This window comes from Notolepis coatsorum (assembly GCF_963971535.1).
Source record: "Notolepis coatsorum genome assembly, chromosome: 1".
In the NCBI taxonomy this organism is placed as follows: Eukaryota; Metazoa; Chordata; class Actinopteri; order Aulopiformes; family Paralepididae; genus Notolepis; species Notolepis coatsorum.
In genome coordinates, this window is record NC_140165.1 from 53,737,973 (window position 1) to 53,756,153 (window position 18,181).

Genomic DNA, 18,181 nt, shown 5'->3' on the forward strand with positions numbered 1-18,181 from the left:
ATTTTATATGTAATATAAAATATTACTCGCATAAAAATAGGATCAATCAATAATTTATGGTTTAATTTGATGATGAATTTAAACCATAATGTTCAGTATATATATGTACTTATATACACATTCCATTGATATTATACTCACTGGGTATATATATAAAAAAAAAAATTGCCGGACCCATAAGGTGCTTGGGGATGTTGAAATGCATCCTGGGGCTAAAGAAAGTGAAAGTACGTTTTCTACTGTACATCTTTCTACTGTCATATTTATTTGTAATTGTTTTAATGCCTTATTGCCTTGTATGTAAAGCACTTTGAGCTGCACCCCGTATATGAAAGGTGCTATAGAAATAAAGAGTATTATTATTAACGTGCTGGGAATGTTTGGAGAATGGTTACACACTGCCACGTCGGAAGCAAAGCAAATTTTTGAGTGTTGGCTGTCTGCTAAATTATGCAAAACATGGGGACATAATAATCGTTGAATTATTTCTCTTTAGGTGTTAAGTGTCTTAAGTGCCTTCGTTGCTTCAAGTGAATGTGGTTATTTCCTGTATACTGTACATAGCAACTGTTATCTCTTCTAACATGTCAACTGTCGTGGGCACCTTCATTATGTAGTCGACTGGCATGTATTGCCCTAAAGTATAATTGACCATTTAATTCATTTGACTTCAGTGTAGTAACGTGAAACATGGCCTGACTGAAGCAGATGTGAATGTCTTTCTGTCGTATAGAAAATAAATCTTTATGGGAATACTAAGTGCTGATGTTTCAGGACATGGCGAGGTGGTGCGTTTCCTGCTGGACGGCTGCAAGGTGAACCCAGTACCCAGAGATCGGTAAGACCCACCGGCACTAGTACAGCCATGGATTCCTGCAAAGCCATGGCCATAAAATATGTCTAATTAAATATGCAATGATTGTTAGATTTGCTCTTGTAGTCATTAAACCCGGATGCCATTTTGGGGTTGTCCCATAACACAAAAATGTAACCCCACAATACTATACCAGACCAAATCATGATGCCTAGACTTATCACAATTGGTCCAGAGAAGTACTTTGCAACTCTGGCAAGCGTTTCAAGGAGCGTAGAATCGGCTGACGCACAAAATGAAGGCTGAGACCACTTATCGATAACTGCGTGAAATCGATAAGTGCACTTATCGATTTCTTTGCATGTGTAAAAAAATAAATTATTAAAAAAGAAAAAAGATTATTATTTAACGTTCGTTTGTGTGATAATAATATTTGTAATTTCATTTTTTTATATATATATTTATATATATATATTTTAATAATAATAAAAAAATCTTTATTTATCCATAATTTTGTCCCGATTGATCTATTCTTCCAAATGGCATAATCGTCTCAGCCTTTACACACACAATGCCGTTCCCCTTCTGTCCCACCAGGTGGGGCAACACTCCCATGGATGAGGCGCTGCACTTCGGCCACCACGACCTGGTGACGGTGCTGCGCGACTACCACACCCAGTACAGTCCCCAGGAGGCGCCCGTGGACAAGGAGACGGTGGAGAAGAACCTGGACGGTTTGCTGTGAAGCTGCTCCTCTAACCCCCCCACTAGAGTGGCACGCGGCCGCCATCATTCCTTAACCCTTTAACTGCCACACTACAGAAGGTTAACCCTTTACTACCCGTCGGTAGTGTGATAGTAAAGGGTTAACCTTCTGTAGATTAAAGCTTTAACCTTCTGTAGCGTGGCAGTGAAAGGGTTAACCTGCTGTTGTGTGGCAGTGAAAGGGTTAAACCGTTTGGTAGTGCATCAGTGACAGGGTTAAAGACTTGTACTGTACGTGCGTGTGAGGTTCCTCGTCATGTCATTGGTAGGTGTTGATGGCGTGTCATTTTTTCCCTTTTCTTTTTACTATGTATTTTGAAGGAAAACAAAAAAAAATTAAATTAAAGGTGCTATAGATAATATAATAATAATAATAAAATATGTTTTTTTTTCTTTTTTAAATACATCCACAAAGCTTTTAGAAAGGTGCGGAATAAAAGTATTGCTTTCCCCCCCACTTTCTTTCTTTTTATTTCATTTATCATTTTATCAAAAATATTGCAGGTCTGAATGTTGTTTACATGTTATCCCCTCCTTACTTCCCATTTCCCCACGTGGCATGCACCTGATTGGATAAATTACTTCCCATTTCCCCACGTGGCATGCACGCACCTGATTGGATAAATTATTTCCCATTTCCCCATGTGGCACGCACCTGATTGGATAAATGACATGCTTTCACACGGCATCTAGTGGCTGAACGTTACCTATAGCACCTTTAACTTGGCTTCAACACGTTTACTTCTCACCCAATGTTTTGTTGTCGATGGATCTGATCATTATATTTCATACTGGCTCCGCGTCTTGCTTCGCCTATTGGACTACGCTCGCGCCTAGGGCGCACACTGAAAGACTTACTCATGCACCTTACATAACCCAATGACGTGGCTATGCTCACCCTCCCTCGTTCTTTCACATGAAAGGTTTTGCTCATAGGCACCCTGCAGTGTTGAAAGTTCCGTGTGGGCAGTCTGGGGAGACCTTGCTGCGTTCGGTGGGGAGCTTGGGCCGCCCGGTGGTTGTGGCGGGTCCCTCTCGTGAGAGAGGGATCCCGGGCCCCGGTGTTGCCGTGGAGTCCAGCCAGGGCATGCCTCCGGCCAGCCCAGGTGCGGTTTCCTTAATGGCGGACGACTTGAGGCTCAAGCTCACCACATATGCTCAGTGCACCGGGCAATCGGAAAGCGGGAGCAGCGGGCTGTCCGTGGATGTGGTATACGTGGGACCGGAGGCATTTGGTGCCGTGAAGCCACTCCATGTGTCTTCCTCGGTGAGTCACCATTAGGGTTGGGTACCTTTCACATTTGAACCGATACCGGTACTGGTACCGGTACCCAACGGTACATTTTTTCGGTACTTTAGTCTCTAAAAATGTAATATACCTACCTCAGTTGAAAAAAGAAAAATCCAAACTTCAAATAATTCATTATCATATATAATATTGCAGCGAGCGTTGTCTGCATCTAGCTTTGTAAAGTGTAACACTTGCGACCGTTTTCGGCTTGCCATTGCCCTGACTGCTTTGTTATTGAATCAAGTCCTAGGTAAGCGTATATTGTGCGTGTGAACGTGCAATAATTTTTATTTTTATTTTTTTACAGTACCGAAATGTGGCACCAACGGATCTCACGTGAATCGGTACTCGGTAGTACTGACGTGATTCGGTCGGTACCCTTAAAAGTACCTAATTCGGTACCCATCCCTAGTCACCATCTATGGAGATGGGAGACCCCGACTCATATTCCTCGTTCGGCGAGTCGGGTTTAATCACCCCGACCCCGCGGGATGTATGCCTGGAGGAGGAGAGACGGCAGTCAAGGCTGCTGCTTGTCTTCCCCAGGTTGATGGCGGCGGCTGCCGCAGCCAACGGTATTCCGCTACCGGTGCCCCCGCCAGTGCCTGTTGTGGCATGGTGGGGCACTTTTTCCGGGAGGACCCACGTGGCAGGCAGGATATGCTGTGCCCGGGCTTTCCCCCTATTGACGCCTATGTTGCCAAAGGCCAGGTGGTGTCACGCACCAGAGCCTACATGCCTTTTACCCAGGTAGAGGGCCGGATCGGGGGCCTGAGGACTGGCCGCTGGCATCCGTCCTCTGCCCCGAGATGATGTGGCACCCAAAACAGAAGCCGTTGCCGAGAGGCAAATCGGCCCGGAAGGTGGCTGAGTGGGTAGACGAGGCCTATATCGCTGCCGTCCAAAACCTGGTCGCTGCAACCAACAGCCTCGGTGCAGGACACGTATGCTGCGGCTTCGTGGTCCTCACCAGGGCCCTCATTTATCAATGCTGCACACAAACAGATATGTGTGTAAACCGTGCGTACGATCATTTCTAAGCAAAGTGTGGGACTTATCAAAATGAACGTGTGCTTGAGATTGTGCGTATATCTATGCGCACAGCTCAGACCGTGCGTGCATGTCACCAAGCGGTACTTGAGACATGAGACGGACTTTCATGCATTAGTTTCAACACTGACATGTTCTGTATGACTCGTAACGCAGAACACCCACCTCCAAACGCGATTAAATATTGTTTAAAATAAAAAGCGAAATACTATTATTTTGTGTGTCATGTTTCCAAATAAGATTGGTCACAAAGAAATGCTTTCTAGCTTCAATGTGTTGGTTAGAATAGATGACCTCCGTTGAGACTTCACTGAGAGTGAGATTGATCACGGAGGACTCGCTCTCAGTGAAGTTTCAAGTCCGCTTAGTCCATTATTCTACATTCCATGAGGGTGTTTCATTACCATATATGGTTAATTAGGGGCAATTCAGTATGCAAATGCTTACAATCATGCACGAGCATAGACGGTAAGAACATTGGTATTTATCAACACGGAATGTGCGTACGACCTGTGCACGCACGGTTGATAAATCCCGATTTGTCTGTGCGTAGAGACATTCTAAATTCTGTGCTTAGGAACGAAAAAACACTTTCTATGCATTATTGATAAATGAGGGCCCAGGTCCTTTGGTCGGGTTCTATCTCGTGGACCTGGCTGAGAGCTCTGTCTCTCGTACAGTCCTTAGGGCTGGGACCTCTTCTGCATCCCTTTGCTAGACTGCTGGCGGGATGCACAGTGCGGTAGACGGCGGGTTTACGCATGGTCTACTCTCATCTTGTGCGTTTTTGGGGTAGCTGCGCCCTATTACGCATGGTCGGAGTCTTATCCCTCCACTCCTAGTTAGGACGATTGTGGGGGCTAGGACCCTCCCCGCTTTGATAGTCGTAAAGGGGACCTCAGGGGGTACATTTATCAGGACTACACGCCTTGCTCCGCCCATTAGTCCAATAGGCGAAGCAAGACGCGGAGCCAGTATGAAATATAACGTGGTTATAGGATAACCACTGTTTTCTTTAGATCTTTTTTTTTATGTCACAACATTCACATGGTGCAGCTCTTCTCCTTGGCTGTTGGCACTATGTGGAATGTATCCTGTTCTTTTTCAAGTGCACAAAAACATTTCTGTACGTAATACGCAAGTGTGTAAACCTGGATATTTATTTTGATCTATTTAAGATGAACTGTACATTCATGTAGTGTGTATATTCCTGAAAAGAAGCACTTGACCACCATAAAGGATAGAGTTAGGGCCTTGTGTAAATATGTGCTGTTGTGTCTGTAGTAGAATTGCTCTCACTGATGCAAAGGATCTGAAGTCCTTGGTTGCAGATGTGCTACTGAGGCTGTGGGAATGATCTACTTTCAGCGATCGAAGTCTGATCATTTAGTAGACTCATCTTTTTTATTTGTCATTAAGCCTTTTCTTAAAGTCAAATTACATTTTAAGAATGACATTTAAAGAGAAGATCCAGTGATTTTTGACCTACATATAATTGTTTTTCTTTTTGTCGATTGACACAGAGAACATGGTCATCCATGGTGGCTGTGGTTTGAATAGCACGCTTCCGGTGTTAGCCTCTCGTGTTGCTATGCTAGAGATTTCAAAAGAGGTAAGACAACGTTGGGCCAAAATTTGCCATTTGGTGATTCAATGTAAGAAGTTAGAGTAACACACTGCCAGTGTTTGGGAAGCTACTTTGAAAGAATAGTTTTGCAAGCTAGCAGTTACTTCACACTGGAAGGAGTTGAACTACAGCAAGGCTACACCCTCAGGAGAAATATAGTTTTGTTAACCAAAGTTACTTAGAAAAAGTAGTTGTTCAAACTCCTTCTAAAAATGGATATGCAAAACAATAACAAATTATTACAATATATAAAACAAAAGGAAGTCACATGACCACATAGTATACCACTCAATTGAGTTTAACTACAATAAATGTGCAAAATTCGAATTTAGTTGAACTACCAGCAACTTACTGCAAAATGTAGTTGAACTACTAGTTTAATTACATGTAGTGAAGCTACTCCCCAGCACAGCCCAGCAGTACATCAAGAGGATTAGGTTTTGAATGGCTCCTGTAAGGGAGACGAATCATACACGGATGCTAAATTGCAGAACTTGAATGTTTTTTTGTTTTGTTTTTCAGTTGAATTCAAAACCATCTGACGGCTAGCCATTTTTGCACCCAAACTACTAACATGTTTTTGATTGTTCTACTGTATTTTATTTGCGTAGGAAGAAACCGTTCTAACTGAATCTAATGTCTGCCAAAATGTGGCATTTGTTTGCTTGCCTCACCAAATCCATAGAAGAGGAGAAAAAAAGATTCTGCATATCAAATGAAACACTGCAGTGTCGCCGTATAACAAATACAGGAGACGGGTGTGAAGTCAAATGAGAAAAGGATGGCCGTAATACTTTTACTGCTCAAATGACTGTAGCACCGCTCCTTTTCTGCCTGCCATCGCGGTCAAGAGATGAGAGCCGTTTATTTAAGGCTCAAGGCTTCAAAAAACAAACGATGGAGCACTTTTTAATGCAAATACACGCACATTGATCGTTTTTAACTTGTTTGTTAAAGAAGGATCTTTCATACTTGAAAAGTTGGGGAGAAAAGCGGTTATTTGTCTGAAGGTAGTTTGCGTATGTAGTGTGTTTGAGACGTCTGACTGATGCCTAGTCAACCAGTTATCTTACACCATATGAATTTGAAGTATATGGTAAGCAACCAAACGAGGTAGTCTAAATCCATAATAACGTAGCAATCAATCAGCCCAAATCTTTCCTTAAAATACAGTATAGTTCTGCCTTTCCTCCCCCACAATGCTTTCCTTTGGGGTTGGGTTCAGTTCAGACTATTTAGGAATTAGATGTCATTACATTTTAACTGAATTCTGAAGAAAAATCGAATAAATAATTTTACATTGAATGAACCTGAAGAACATTCACTGCAATAATGTTTAACCATTTTATAAGACTGAGCAATAGCATTTCAAGTTAATGTTTACTGACTGAATTGACCCCAACCGTGATTCCCAGCACACTTGTGTCATAGGTGACCTGGGACATGAATATTCTGAATGTACTGTATTGCTGTTCAGTTGGTTTCTTGTATGTATATTGCTTCAGCTCTCATGGCAGCGAGTATCTGGGTGTTGCAGGCAATTTAAATATTTATTCAGATGAAATAAAAATGATTAAAAACACAACTCAAAAGGATTTTTTTTATTTTGAAACGAGCATGTGAAAACAAGCAGTTTGTATTCGCAACAGAAGTGGGGCTCATTTAAAAGTGGCTATATACACATATAAAAGGCACAGAAGGTAAAAGTGCTGCAACCTCTGAAAAGGAAGAATCTGAACATAAAGTTAATGTTTACAAGATTTTTCTTTAACGCTGGTTCATCTTAATAAGATGTCCCCAGGAGTGTTCTTTGTGTAATAAATGTAAGACAATCCTGAAGACATACTGTATTCGTGTTTTGGTTCTGCTCAAAGATCAGACCCTTCTGGCAATCAATTACTGTTCTAGTTGAAACTATACCCATATTTCTGAACCTGGAAAATAAGAAGAACCAGTTTGGTATTATTTTCAGATGCCTTTTCTACTGAACAATTGTGGATTATTCAAATAATGTCTGTGTTGCCCTTTGTGAGGCTGAAGTATGACTTGCAGAATTAGGTCTGATGGCTTTTTGGAAGTGTGGTCCCCTTTTTTGTGTTATGGAGATTGCATGACTTCCTTGTTATGTTATCTGACACCCATGTACTTTTTTACTTAACTTTAACTCGTTCACGGCCATAACCAAGTATAGTCGGGTTATCTCGCCAACGGTTGAGCGCCAGAAACCGGAGTATACTCAGGTTTTGATCCTTTGATCTTTTCCTTTGATTCCTTTGATCTAGATGTCTATGATTCATCTACCTACGTTGGAATTGCAATGACAATCGAATATCACCAGGTGGCAGTATCGGCTACCTTTTGAACTCTGATAGAAAGGGAACAGGAGAGGCAATGAATGAAATGGACTATCGAGACTCGCTCTGGGGGAAGAGCTCCTGCAAAGCAATCGCTAGCAGATCTGCTCGCCTCAAAACCTAGTGTCCCGTAAACGTGTGTAATTACATATAAATGAGTAATCGCGATCGCCGATAGGATCATTGGAATTATTCTTTTTGGAGTACCTCCTGGCTAAGGTAAGGTCCCCCTATGTCTATTTGACCAAACCTGAAACATGTTCCTGTAATGATCACAGTGGCTTACTTTTACCAGACATAAACCAAGCGTTTTCTAACGATCGGATTTTCGGGGTAAGATGATTTTGCGAAGGTACATATGTACATGTTATATACCTTATATTTGATTTGGGAGTATTTTGCGTCCTATCTCGCGATCTATGGAAAAAGACTGGATTATTCCGGAAATGGGGCGCTGTTTAGCGTGTAACAAACTAGTGTGTAGAAATGAGCTGATTAGTCAGTAATGGACTATGAACAATGCCTGTAAAATGAGCAATACTATTGTCTCCATAGCTATAATACAGAACACACGATGGGTCTGCAAACATAGCTATGGTCATTAACGCTGGCGCCAAACAGTGCAGATGGCGAAAGCTGCTGGCCGTGAATGAGTTAAGGAGTACGGTTACACATGTGTGATCATTTTCTTTTAAAGTGGTTACAAATGGTTACAGGCAGCCATGCGGGAAGAAAGAACTACACAAACATTCTGTGCAAGGCCTCTATTGGAACTTATACTCGAAAAACACTCCTCAAAACAGCGCAATACACTTCACTAATTCCATATTACAACACAAAGACATGATCCTTTATTGTTGAGGGTAGCAATATTCTTAATCATTTATGCATTTGCTTATTTAATTTGTCTTGTTTGTTGGGATTTTGTCCTGTCTAAATATTTATTATTGAAAGAAATGTAAAAATAAATAAATACTATATTCTTTTGTGTGCCACAATGAAGAATTGCATTTAGATTAACCAGTTTCTAGTATCCATACAATGGCAAATATTTAACTTTGGTCATGGTCTTCCTCTGGAAATTCACTCATCTGCAAAAAAAAATAATGTAAAAGTTAGCATAACAAATACACTAAATGTTAAATAGATCAATCACATTGGCATTCCAACTGAAGCTTTCTAATCTCATCTCTCGTCGTTCAAGTCAAGGGGAATTGCCATTTTAGGATTAGCTAGTTTACAATACCTTTTTAGTATCAAATTTCATTATACATTTTTGTGTATTAGCATGTTATGAGATTTACCTCGAAGCATGGAAGAGTGCTGACCTGAAGAAGACAAGAAAATATTGAGAGAATACAGTTAGAAAAGATTTTGATAGCATAGAGGGGTTTGCTTCAGCAAACTGAAACCAAAGAGCCATAATCAACTGTATTTATATAGCACATTTACAACAGTTGTGACCGATAAAAGCATAGAGCAAATAATACATATACTAAATATAATAATGCATAATTACACTTTACGCTTAACAATTACGCAAAAATATGGTAGTGTAGGAATGCGGTAATGATAGTGAAAACGGAGCCGTGTTCCGATGCAAAAATACTATTTTATTACGCACTCTACTGTCGCACAACAACACTGCCATTCATCTTTCATTCGTCTCTCTTAAACTACGTCATCCCCCGCTAAGGATCACGGGAGATGTAGTAAACACCACATAAGGCTAGGATGCCGTGAATTATGTCCCAGTAGCCACTACACACGTCCCCCCAGAATTTACAAGAACTGGCCCCAAAAAACTTCCAGGGGCTCTGACGACCCGCCCAAAACGACTCCGGTACCCCTGGGCAGGCACAGGAAACCGAGGCAGTGGTAAAGCAGTAGGCTGACACTGAACAGGCCTCGGACGGCAGGTCCGGGGGTCCGCCGTAGCTAGTGTAGGCGTCGGGACTGCCCTACCAGGGGGGCGACCGCGACGGGGCGGTTGGGCCAACTCAATGGGGCGGTCCAAATCCAGGTGAGCAGGCTTCAGGCGATCCACCGAGATCCGTTCTTCCCTCCCCCACATGTCAACGACGAAGGTCTTATCGCCTGCCTTCACAACCCGGTAAGGACCATCGTAGGGTGGCTGTAGGGGGCCTCGATGGGCGTCGCAGCGGATAAACACGTACCCCGCTGCCTGCAGATCGGGCGGGACACGCACCTTCGGAACGCCGTGGCACGAGGTGGGGATGGGCAAGAAAGACTTGGCCTTGTCCAGCAGAGCATCCCGCTGTTCCAGTGCTGACCATGAGGCAGTAACACAAGGAAGAAAATCCCCTGGGACACGGAGGGGTTGGCCGTATACCAGCTCAGCTGAAGATGAAAGAAGGTCCTCCTTAGGTGCAGTACGGAGCCCCAGCATCACCCAAGGAAGTTTGTCGACCCAGCTGTCGCCTCGGAGATCGGCCTTGAGAGCAGCTTTCATTGACCGGTGAAAACGTTCACACAGGCCATTGGCCTGTGGATGGTAGGCCGTAGTGCGGTGGAGGGAGACACCCAACTGCTGGGTAATGGAAGTCCATAACGCGGAAGTGAATTGGGCCCCTCGGTCAGAGGAAAGATCAGAGGGAACACCGAACCGGGCGACCCAGGTACTGATGAATGCGCGAGCCACGTCAGCTGTAGTAGTCGCAGTGAGTGGGACAGCCTCCAGCCAACGGGTGGTCCTGTCTACCATCGTCAGAAGGTGAGTGTACCCCCTGGAGGGAGGAAGGGGTCCCACCAGATCCACGTTGATGTAGTCAAAACGCCTCTCAGGCACATCAAACCGCTCCAACGGGGCCTTAACATGTCGATGGACCTTCGCGCGTTGGCATGCCATGCAGGTCTTGACCCAACCCCCAATGTCAACCTTCATCTTGGGCCAGACGAATTTCGCTGCCATTAGGCACTGTGATGGTTTCCTGCCCGGGTGCAAGAGGCCATGGATAACCTTGAACACTTGTCGTCTCCATGCCCGTGGAACCACTGGCCTTTGCTGCGCCATAGATATATCACATAGCAGCGTCGTGCCATCATCAAAGAAGGGGACGTCCGCCAACTGGAGGCCAGTAACCGCCGTCCTGCATGCCTGGATGTCTGGGTCTGAAACCTGATCCGCAGCCATACGGGCGTAATCAATTCCCAGGTGGACAGCACCAATGGCGGCCCGTGAGAGGCAGTCAGCCACGGGGTTGTCCTTCCCCGCCACATGCTGGATGTCAGTGGTGAACTCAGAGATGAAAGCCAGATGGCGTTGTTGCCTGGCAGACCACGGTTCGGACACCTTCGCCATAGCAAAAATCAATGGTTTGTGGTCTACAAAAACAGTGAAAGGCCGAGCCTCCAGCAGGAAACGGAAATGTCTGACCGCCAAGTACAGGGCGAGGAGCTCACGGTCAAAGGTGCTGTACTTCTGTTCGCTGGAACGGAGTTGTCAGCTGAAGAACGCCAGGGGTTGCCAAATGCCCTCGACCAACTGCTCATAAACGGCACCAACGGCATAATCCGAGGCATCAGTTGTCAATGCCACGGGAGCCTCAGGCACGGGGTGCGTCAGCATGGTTGCGCTCGCGAGGGCCTCCTTGGTATCCGAGAACGCCTTTGACATGTCGTCGGACCAGGCGATGGCATGCTTGGGAGTCTTGCCCTTGAGAGCCCCATACAGGGGGCGCATTAGGTGGGCAGCCTGAGGGATGAACCAATGATAGAAATTCACCATCCCCAGGAACTCCTGCAAGGCCCTAACCGTGGTAGGGCGTGGGAGCCGCAGCACCGCTTCCACCTTTACTGGTAATGGGACCGCCCCAGCAGTAGTGATGTGGTGGCCAAGGAAGTCCATGGCAGGCAGACCAAACTGACATTTTGCTGGGTTGATGATTAATCCATGCTCTCTGAGGCGACTGAAGAGGAGCCGGAGGTGTGTTAGGTGTTCCGCCTTGGACGTGCTGGCTACCAGGATATCTTTCTACACTGGTTAAGCTTAGGCACTCTTTCGAAGTTGGTTAAGGTTAGAGTTTGTCTTAGACTCGAGCGTGACGGCAAGTTCTTTCGACGGTTAAGCTTAGGCACTCTTTCGAAGTTGGTTAAGGTTAGAGTTTGTCTTAGAGCATGGCGATAGAACGCCAGGTAGTTTGCAGGCTGTTCGATGCGGAAATGGGCAAAGACACAGCTCGTCACGCGATTGGGCAAACATGTCAGTGGCCAATCGGAGAGCGTCAGTCAGTGGCCAATCAGAGAGCGTCTGCCAGAACGGCTAGGGAAAAAAATAAGCGTTGTAAACAGGTGCCAGAGAACTGATTACCAATGAACCTGTGTATTATCGCCATCTTGCGTCCAAAAGGTGTAACTTCATACTGCATAATTATGTAATTAAATGGACAATGATGGAAATTAATTCAAATAATACTCGTCGTTGACCCGTTTGAAAAATAATTGAGAATTCAGGTTGGCTTGCTTGTCATCTATATGCAAAGTTTCATCAGAATCAGCCCTGTATTAAACACACAAAATCTCCCCAAGCCTCTGGAAATAACAACATGCAGTTGTACCTATTTACATGAATCAGTCTGTACTGTATACCTGGGAATATGTGATGGTGCAGAATGTTAATTTGTGGCATGGGCAGTAAATGGACCTAGGGGACGGTACTCACCATAGCATCAATGTCTTTTGGGCTCATAATCTTCTCCAGGGCTTTGTAGTCATCGGGTGACATGGGCATCATGTTATCATGAAGTCTGGATGGGTGTCTAAAACACAAGACGGAATATCTTCAAAATTGCTTTGCGGTGCTTTTACTACATACAACTGAAGATGGATTTACACCACAACAGGAAATGCATTTATTTTAATCCACCTGTAGAAAAAGCATGTATTAAATGTGATTTAGATTTTCCGGTGTACGTAGTAAACAAGAACACACTGCTGGAAGGAAAAGAGTAGGGCTCGACATCCTTTAACATAACCACTTAAAAAGAATACACCAACTCTTTGGTAAATTAGCGTATTTTCCATCTTTCCTACAATGTACAGTTACCACCCCACCTACCCAACCTCCTCCAATGTACATTTTCTTCCCCCTCAAATGTATATACTCCCTTTTTAGACTCTTTTTGTACTCATAAACAGTACTGTATATTTGTAGAGCTGGTATGTCATAAAAGTCTAGATGCAACAGTACTGTCTACCTGTATGTCATGTATGTCATTTATGTTATGATGAATTGAAAATGGGGGGCCCTGATGTAAACAAGACAAAAGTCTTTCTCTGGTCTGCATCCCCTTAACACTTTGGTTGCCATTGGTTAACATGGTAAAACATGGTTGAATGCCACCACCCACTTCAATGATAGCGTTCTCATATTTGTGAACGCATAATCTCTGTCTTAAATTATGGCTATGTGTCTAATCTGCCCGTCGCTTATCAATGACTTGTTTGCAGTCAACATTGTCGAAACGGATAGTTTTTTTAATCGGTTCATTTCGTTTTATAGCATTTTGAAAAGCCCTTGTTTTCTTGAAAGTTTCAGGAAAATATATAGATTCCGTGATAAACAGCATTTACTGGAATAAATGGTTGGAAATACTGAATGCAAACTTTCTTTGTATGCCGATTTCTTCATTTACCTATCTGACCTATCTATCAGAGTTTCCATTAATTGGAGGAACGGTGCATTTATCCCTGAATGAATGAATGAATGAAAACTTTATTTAACAGATTGCAGAATGGGTACAATACAGTACGGCTCAATACATACAATTGTTAAGGGGATGCAGACCTGAGAAAGACGTTTGTCTTGTTTCCATCAGGGTCCCCCATTTTCAATTCATATAGACATTTATGACATACACAACATACATGACATTTATGGCATAGGGACATATAGGTATTTAGTACTGATACATTTGTGACATAGGCGGTATTCAAATATACAGTACTGTTACCCCTAGATCCTGACAGAGTATATACATATGATGGGGAGGGGACTGTACATTAGGAGGGGGTGGGTGGGTGGGAGGGAAATATACATACGGCGGGGAGGGAATATATACATGCGGTGGGGAGGAGACTGTCTATTAGGAGGTGGTGGGGGTTTTGGGCATTTACGGTGGCCAGTTTCGAATTGCAGCCTCCCGTAGGTGCTCTTTAAGGGCGGTTTTGAATGTGGGCAGGGATTCACATTCCTTTACAGCTTTGGGTAGGGCGTTCCACATTGTTGTGGCATAATTGCGAAACGTGTTTAGTCCCTTGTTTGAGCCGAATCTGGGTTTAACATGATTTGTTGAGCTTCCTCTGGTGTAGTGGTTGTGGTATTCACTGACCTTTGGGAAGTATTTTGACATGTACATGGGCACCCCGGTCGTATAGTGTATCTTGTAGACCAGGCCCATTGCAAGTTGCTGTACTCTGTCGTCTACTCTAAGCCATCCTAGGTTGGCAAAGTGGGCAGGGGTGAGGTGGGTTCTGGGGTTCAGGTCAAGTAGTAGTCTGACCAGTTTGTTTTGTGATGTTTGTAATTTTGTTTTAAGCGCCTTTGAGGTGCTTTGGTACCATGAGGTGCACGCATAGTCATAGTACCCTTGAATGAGTGCTCCTGCCAGAGTCTTCAGGGTATTCTTGTTTACCAGAGAGGAGATCCGGTACAAGAATCTAGTTCGTTGGTTGACTTTTTTTATTACATTGGATGCCATTTTGTCACAGGAAAGATTTGCCTCTAGGATGGAACCCAGGTAGGTAATTTCGTCTTTCCTTGTGACAATATTGTCACCCACTGTAACTGAGAAGCCGTCGGTCTTGCTGAGTTTGTTATTTGAACCGAAGAGAATGGACTCTGTTTTGCCCATGTGTAATGATAGTTTGTTATCAGCGAGCCATATGCAGATTTTGCCTAGTTCCGTGCTGAGGGTTTTTTCAACCTGCAATTTGTTCTTGTCAGAGACCAGCAGGGCTGAGTCGTCCGCAAACAGGAACAAGTTGCAGTCACAGGCTGACGACATGTCATTTGCATAAATTAGGAAGAGTAGCGGTCCTAGTATGCTTCCTTGTGGAACACCACAGCTCACTGTGAGGGGGGGGGATAGAGTACCGTTTACCTCTACCATCTGTTCTCTCCCCTCCAGGTAGGATTGCATCCAGCTCACTGATAGGCTATCAAAACCAATTGCTTTTAGCTTGTCCATTAGAATGGAGTGATTGACAGTGTCGAAGGCCTTTTGTAGGTCCAGCATGACCATGCCGCAGTATTTGCCAGCGTCCACCTCTTGTTTGATGTGGTCGTTCAAATAGAGGAGGCATGTGTCAGTGGAGTGGGACGTTCTGAAGCCAGATTGGAATTCGTAGATTAGGTTTTTTTCCGCCAGGTACTTTTCGACCTGTTCGTAGACTATTTTCTCCATGACTTTCGAGATGGAGGTAAGAATAGAAACAGGGCGGTAGTTGCCTGGGTCTAATTTGCTGCCCTTTTTGTGTAGAGGGGTCACTCTCGCAATTTTGAAGTCCTTGGGGACGTGCCCCTGTCTTATAGAGAGGTTTATTATGTGTGTGATGACTGGGGTGATGGCGGCTGCTGCGTCTCTGAGGAATTTGGAGGGGATGTTGTCATGGCCAGTGGCCTTGTTAGGTTGGAGGGCGCTCAATTTTTTGAGTACCTCATCGGTTGTTACCATTTCAAGTTTGAAGTCGTCTTTGTGGACCCCTAGGTTTTTGTAGTATGCTACTATGTGTTCTACCCCATAATGCCCTGAGTGGGAGGGTAGTTTGTTTACCAGTGTTGTGGCTATGTTTGTGAAGAAGATGTTTAAGTAATTGGCTACATCCAGCTTGTCTGTGATGAGCGTGTTGTCCGTCTTTATGTTTATGTTTGAGAATCTGGTTTTAAGTTTTTTACTGCAGCCTAGTTGATTATTGAGTAATTTCCAAAGTTCGCGGGGTTTGTTTTTGTTTTCCTCAGTTTTGTCGTTGATGAAATTTCTTTTTGCGGTTCTGATCATGGTGTTTACGTCATTTCTTAGTCTGTTTCTTTGGATTTTTAGTTCAACCACGTGGGCTTGGAGTTCACTGTTTGAGCTTTTGGAAAGCTTTGTCTGACTTTTATGAAGTTCAGAGCATTTTTTGTCTCTGGTTTTCATAGCGGCCAGTATTTCAGTGTGCATCCATGCCTCAGCGCGATTTTTAACCCTGGTGGTTCTTATCGGTGCCATGTTGTTGAGTATTGCTGTGAACTTGGTTTTGAATCCAAGCCATGTTTCTTCAACCTGTGTACCACTGAGCTCATCTGACCAGTCCAAGCTCCCCAGTTCTAGGTTAAAGGCCTCTCTAGAGTAAGTTTTGAGGTCTCTAGATGTGACTGTTTTGTGACAGCCGGCCTTCTGTTTTAGCTTTTTGCGGGTACAGAAAATCATATAATGATCACTTAACCCGCATGCTATCACCCCTTTACTGGAGATCATGGACTTGTCAGAGGTCAAAATGAGGTCAATGGTGGTTTGTGTCGAATCGCATACCCTTGTGGGTTGTGTGATTAGCTGGCTGAAACCGTGCAGGTCAGAAAATCTACTGAAGGCCTTGAAGACGGGTGCTGATTTACGCAGCATATCCGTGTTCCAGTCCCCAATAAGAATTTTTTCTACCCCCTCCACCCCAGCTAAACACCCATCAAGTGTGTCATAAAAGCCACTCTGTTCTGGTGGTCTATAGATTGTGCCTACTAGTACTGGTTTCGCCCTGTCTAATAAGATTTCAATCCAAACAGTTTCAATTTCATCATGGTTAAGGTCAGTACGGTTGATGTATTTGGTATCCTTGTGTATATACACACAGACGCCACCTCCATACTGGTTCCTATCCCTCCTGACTATTGAGTAGTTTTCAATTTCAATCTCTGGATCCTGTACAGATGAGTCTAATTTTGTTTCTGTGAAACACAATATGTTAGCCTTACCGTTTAAAAACAACTGTTTGATTTCAGCCAGTTTAGGTCTCAGGCTATTTGTATTTAGATGAAATATGTGAAGTCCATTTTTGCTTGTAATAAGATTGACGTCGTCACAGTTGAGGTAACTCTGTTCAATTGTGTCCTGTCCTGTGGTGGGGGGAGGGGGGGCGTTGTTGCTGTTTGTGCCGTGGGTGGGGAGGGGGGGAGGGGGTGATGCTTTGTCCTTTGCTGGAGTCTGTATTCCTTTGTGTGAAAGCCCGCGATGTGGGGGGGGGGGGCTGGTTGATTACAGATATGTCTGATTTTACTCCATTGTGGGGGAGGGGGGGGGTGGGGTGCCTTTTGTCCTGGCCTCGGCCCGGGTAGACTAGCTGGCATGGCGGCCTTGGCGGGGCCAGCCAAGCTAACCGTCGGGTCCTTGGTGGTCTCGATGTCCCGCGCCGCTCTCCCTTTAGCCACTCGCCGAGTCCGCTGGGGCTTCTGTGAGGGTATGTCGCCGCTTGCTGGTCGGCTGGTGCAACTGCTGGCTGAAGCGTCAATTGCGCGGATGCTGTTGATCTCCGGCGCCGGTGTGAGGAGCGATGCCTCGCTGTTTTGTCCCCGCGACGTGCTGGGCGCCTCGGTTGTGAACCCCGGTTCCTTCCCTCTCGCTGTGGCCTCTCGTGGGTTCTTTTGCAGAGGTGGCAGAGGAGGAATGTTGCCGTTGATCATGTCGTTAGCCGCAGTATGTGTGGGTAGCCGTTGATCTGTTGTGCTGGCTGCTGCTTCTTGGGTCAGCAGATTTGACTGTAGTCTCTGGTTCCGTGTCATTACGGGACCAGGGTTCTGATGAATGTCACCCGACATGAGCAGGTATAATAAAAACATTGATCTCTTATTACACTTGCCTGCCGGGGGTAATTTCTTTCGTTCCGGATTTGCAGTAAGTACTGTGTGGATGGTCGTGGCTCCGAAGGCTGGATGTTTCCTCTCCGAGCCCGTTAACAAATAGAAGTCGCAATGGGACTGCTGTTTTACGTTTTCGCTACCCTCCACTTCTGTCTGGAGTTGCTGCTTGAGTTGTGAATTCAGGTACAAATCCATAATCCACAGGAGGGAAAGTAGAAAATGCGCAAAGTACTTTTTTGTTGTTGCTCTGTTGCGTTGGTTACGGGAGCTACGTAAAATGCGACCGTCCATGTTGAAGCCGGATGTCTCACTGATAACTTGGATGCTCTTTTTCTTGAAAGACTCCCCTTTGTAATTGTAAAAGATCATTTCACATACCATGGTCTGTTTATTCCTGTTAATCCCAAACATTATTCAAAATACATTTTGC

The 18,181-nt window shown here is 44.5% G+C and overlaps 2 protein-coding genes across 4 annotated transcripts in view; one reads left to right on the top strand and one right to left on the bottom strand.

Moving 5' to 3' along the window:
* glsa (glutaminase a) overlaps positions 1 to 3,590 on the top strand; it is an 84,211-nt gene extending 80,621 nt beyond the window's left edge. The window contains exons 17-18 of the mRNA XM_084313579.1: positions 775 to 838; positions 1,412 to 3,590. Coding sequence (XP_084169705.1) covers positions 775 to 838; positions 1,412 to 1,559 — 212 coding nt within the window. The 3' untranslated portion in view covers positions 1,560 to 3,590. The remainder of the gene's footprint in view (positions 1 to 774; positions 839 to 1,411) is intronic.
* A 440-nt stretch (positions 3,591 to 4,030) lies between these two features.
* The window catches only part of stat1a (signal transducer and activator of transcription 1a), a 130,310-nt gene continuing 116,159 nt past the window's right edge, over positions 4,031 to 18,181 (bottom strand). For all 3 annotated transcript variants that reach the window (XM_084330564.1, XM_084330566.1, XM_084330565.1), the window contains exons 23-25: positions 12,583 to 12,679; positions 9,206 to 9,229; positions 4,031 to 8,992 (exon numbers count right to left, since the gene is read on the bottom strand). In XM_084330564.1, the coding sequence (XP_084186690.1) occupies positions 8,954 to 8,992; positions 9,206 to 9,229; positions 12,583 to 12,679 (160 nt within the window). In that variant the 3' untranslated portion in view covers positions 4,031 to 8,953. The remainder of the gene's footprint in view (positions 8,993 to 9,205; positions 9,230 to 12,582; positions 12,680 to 18,181) is intronic.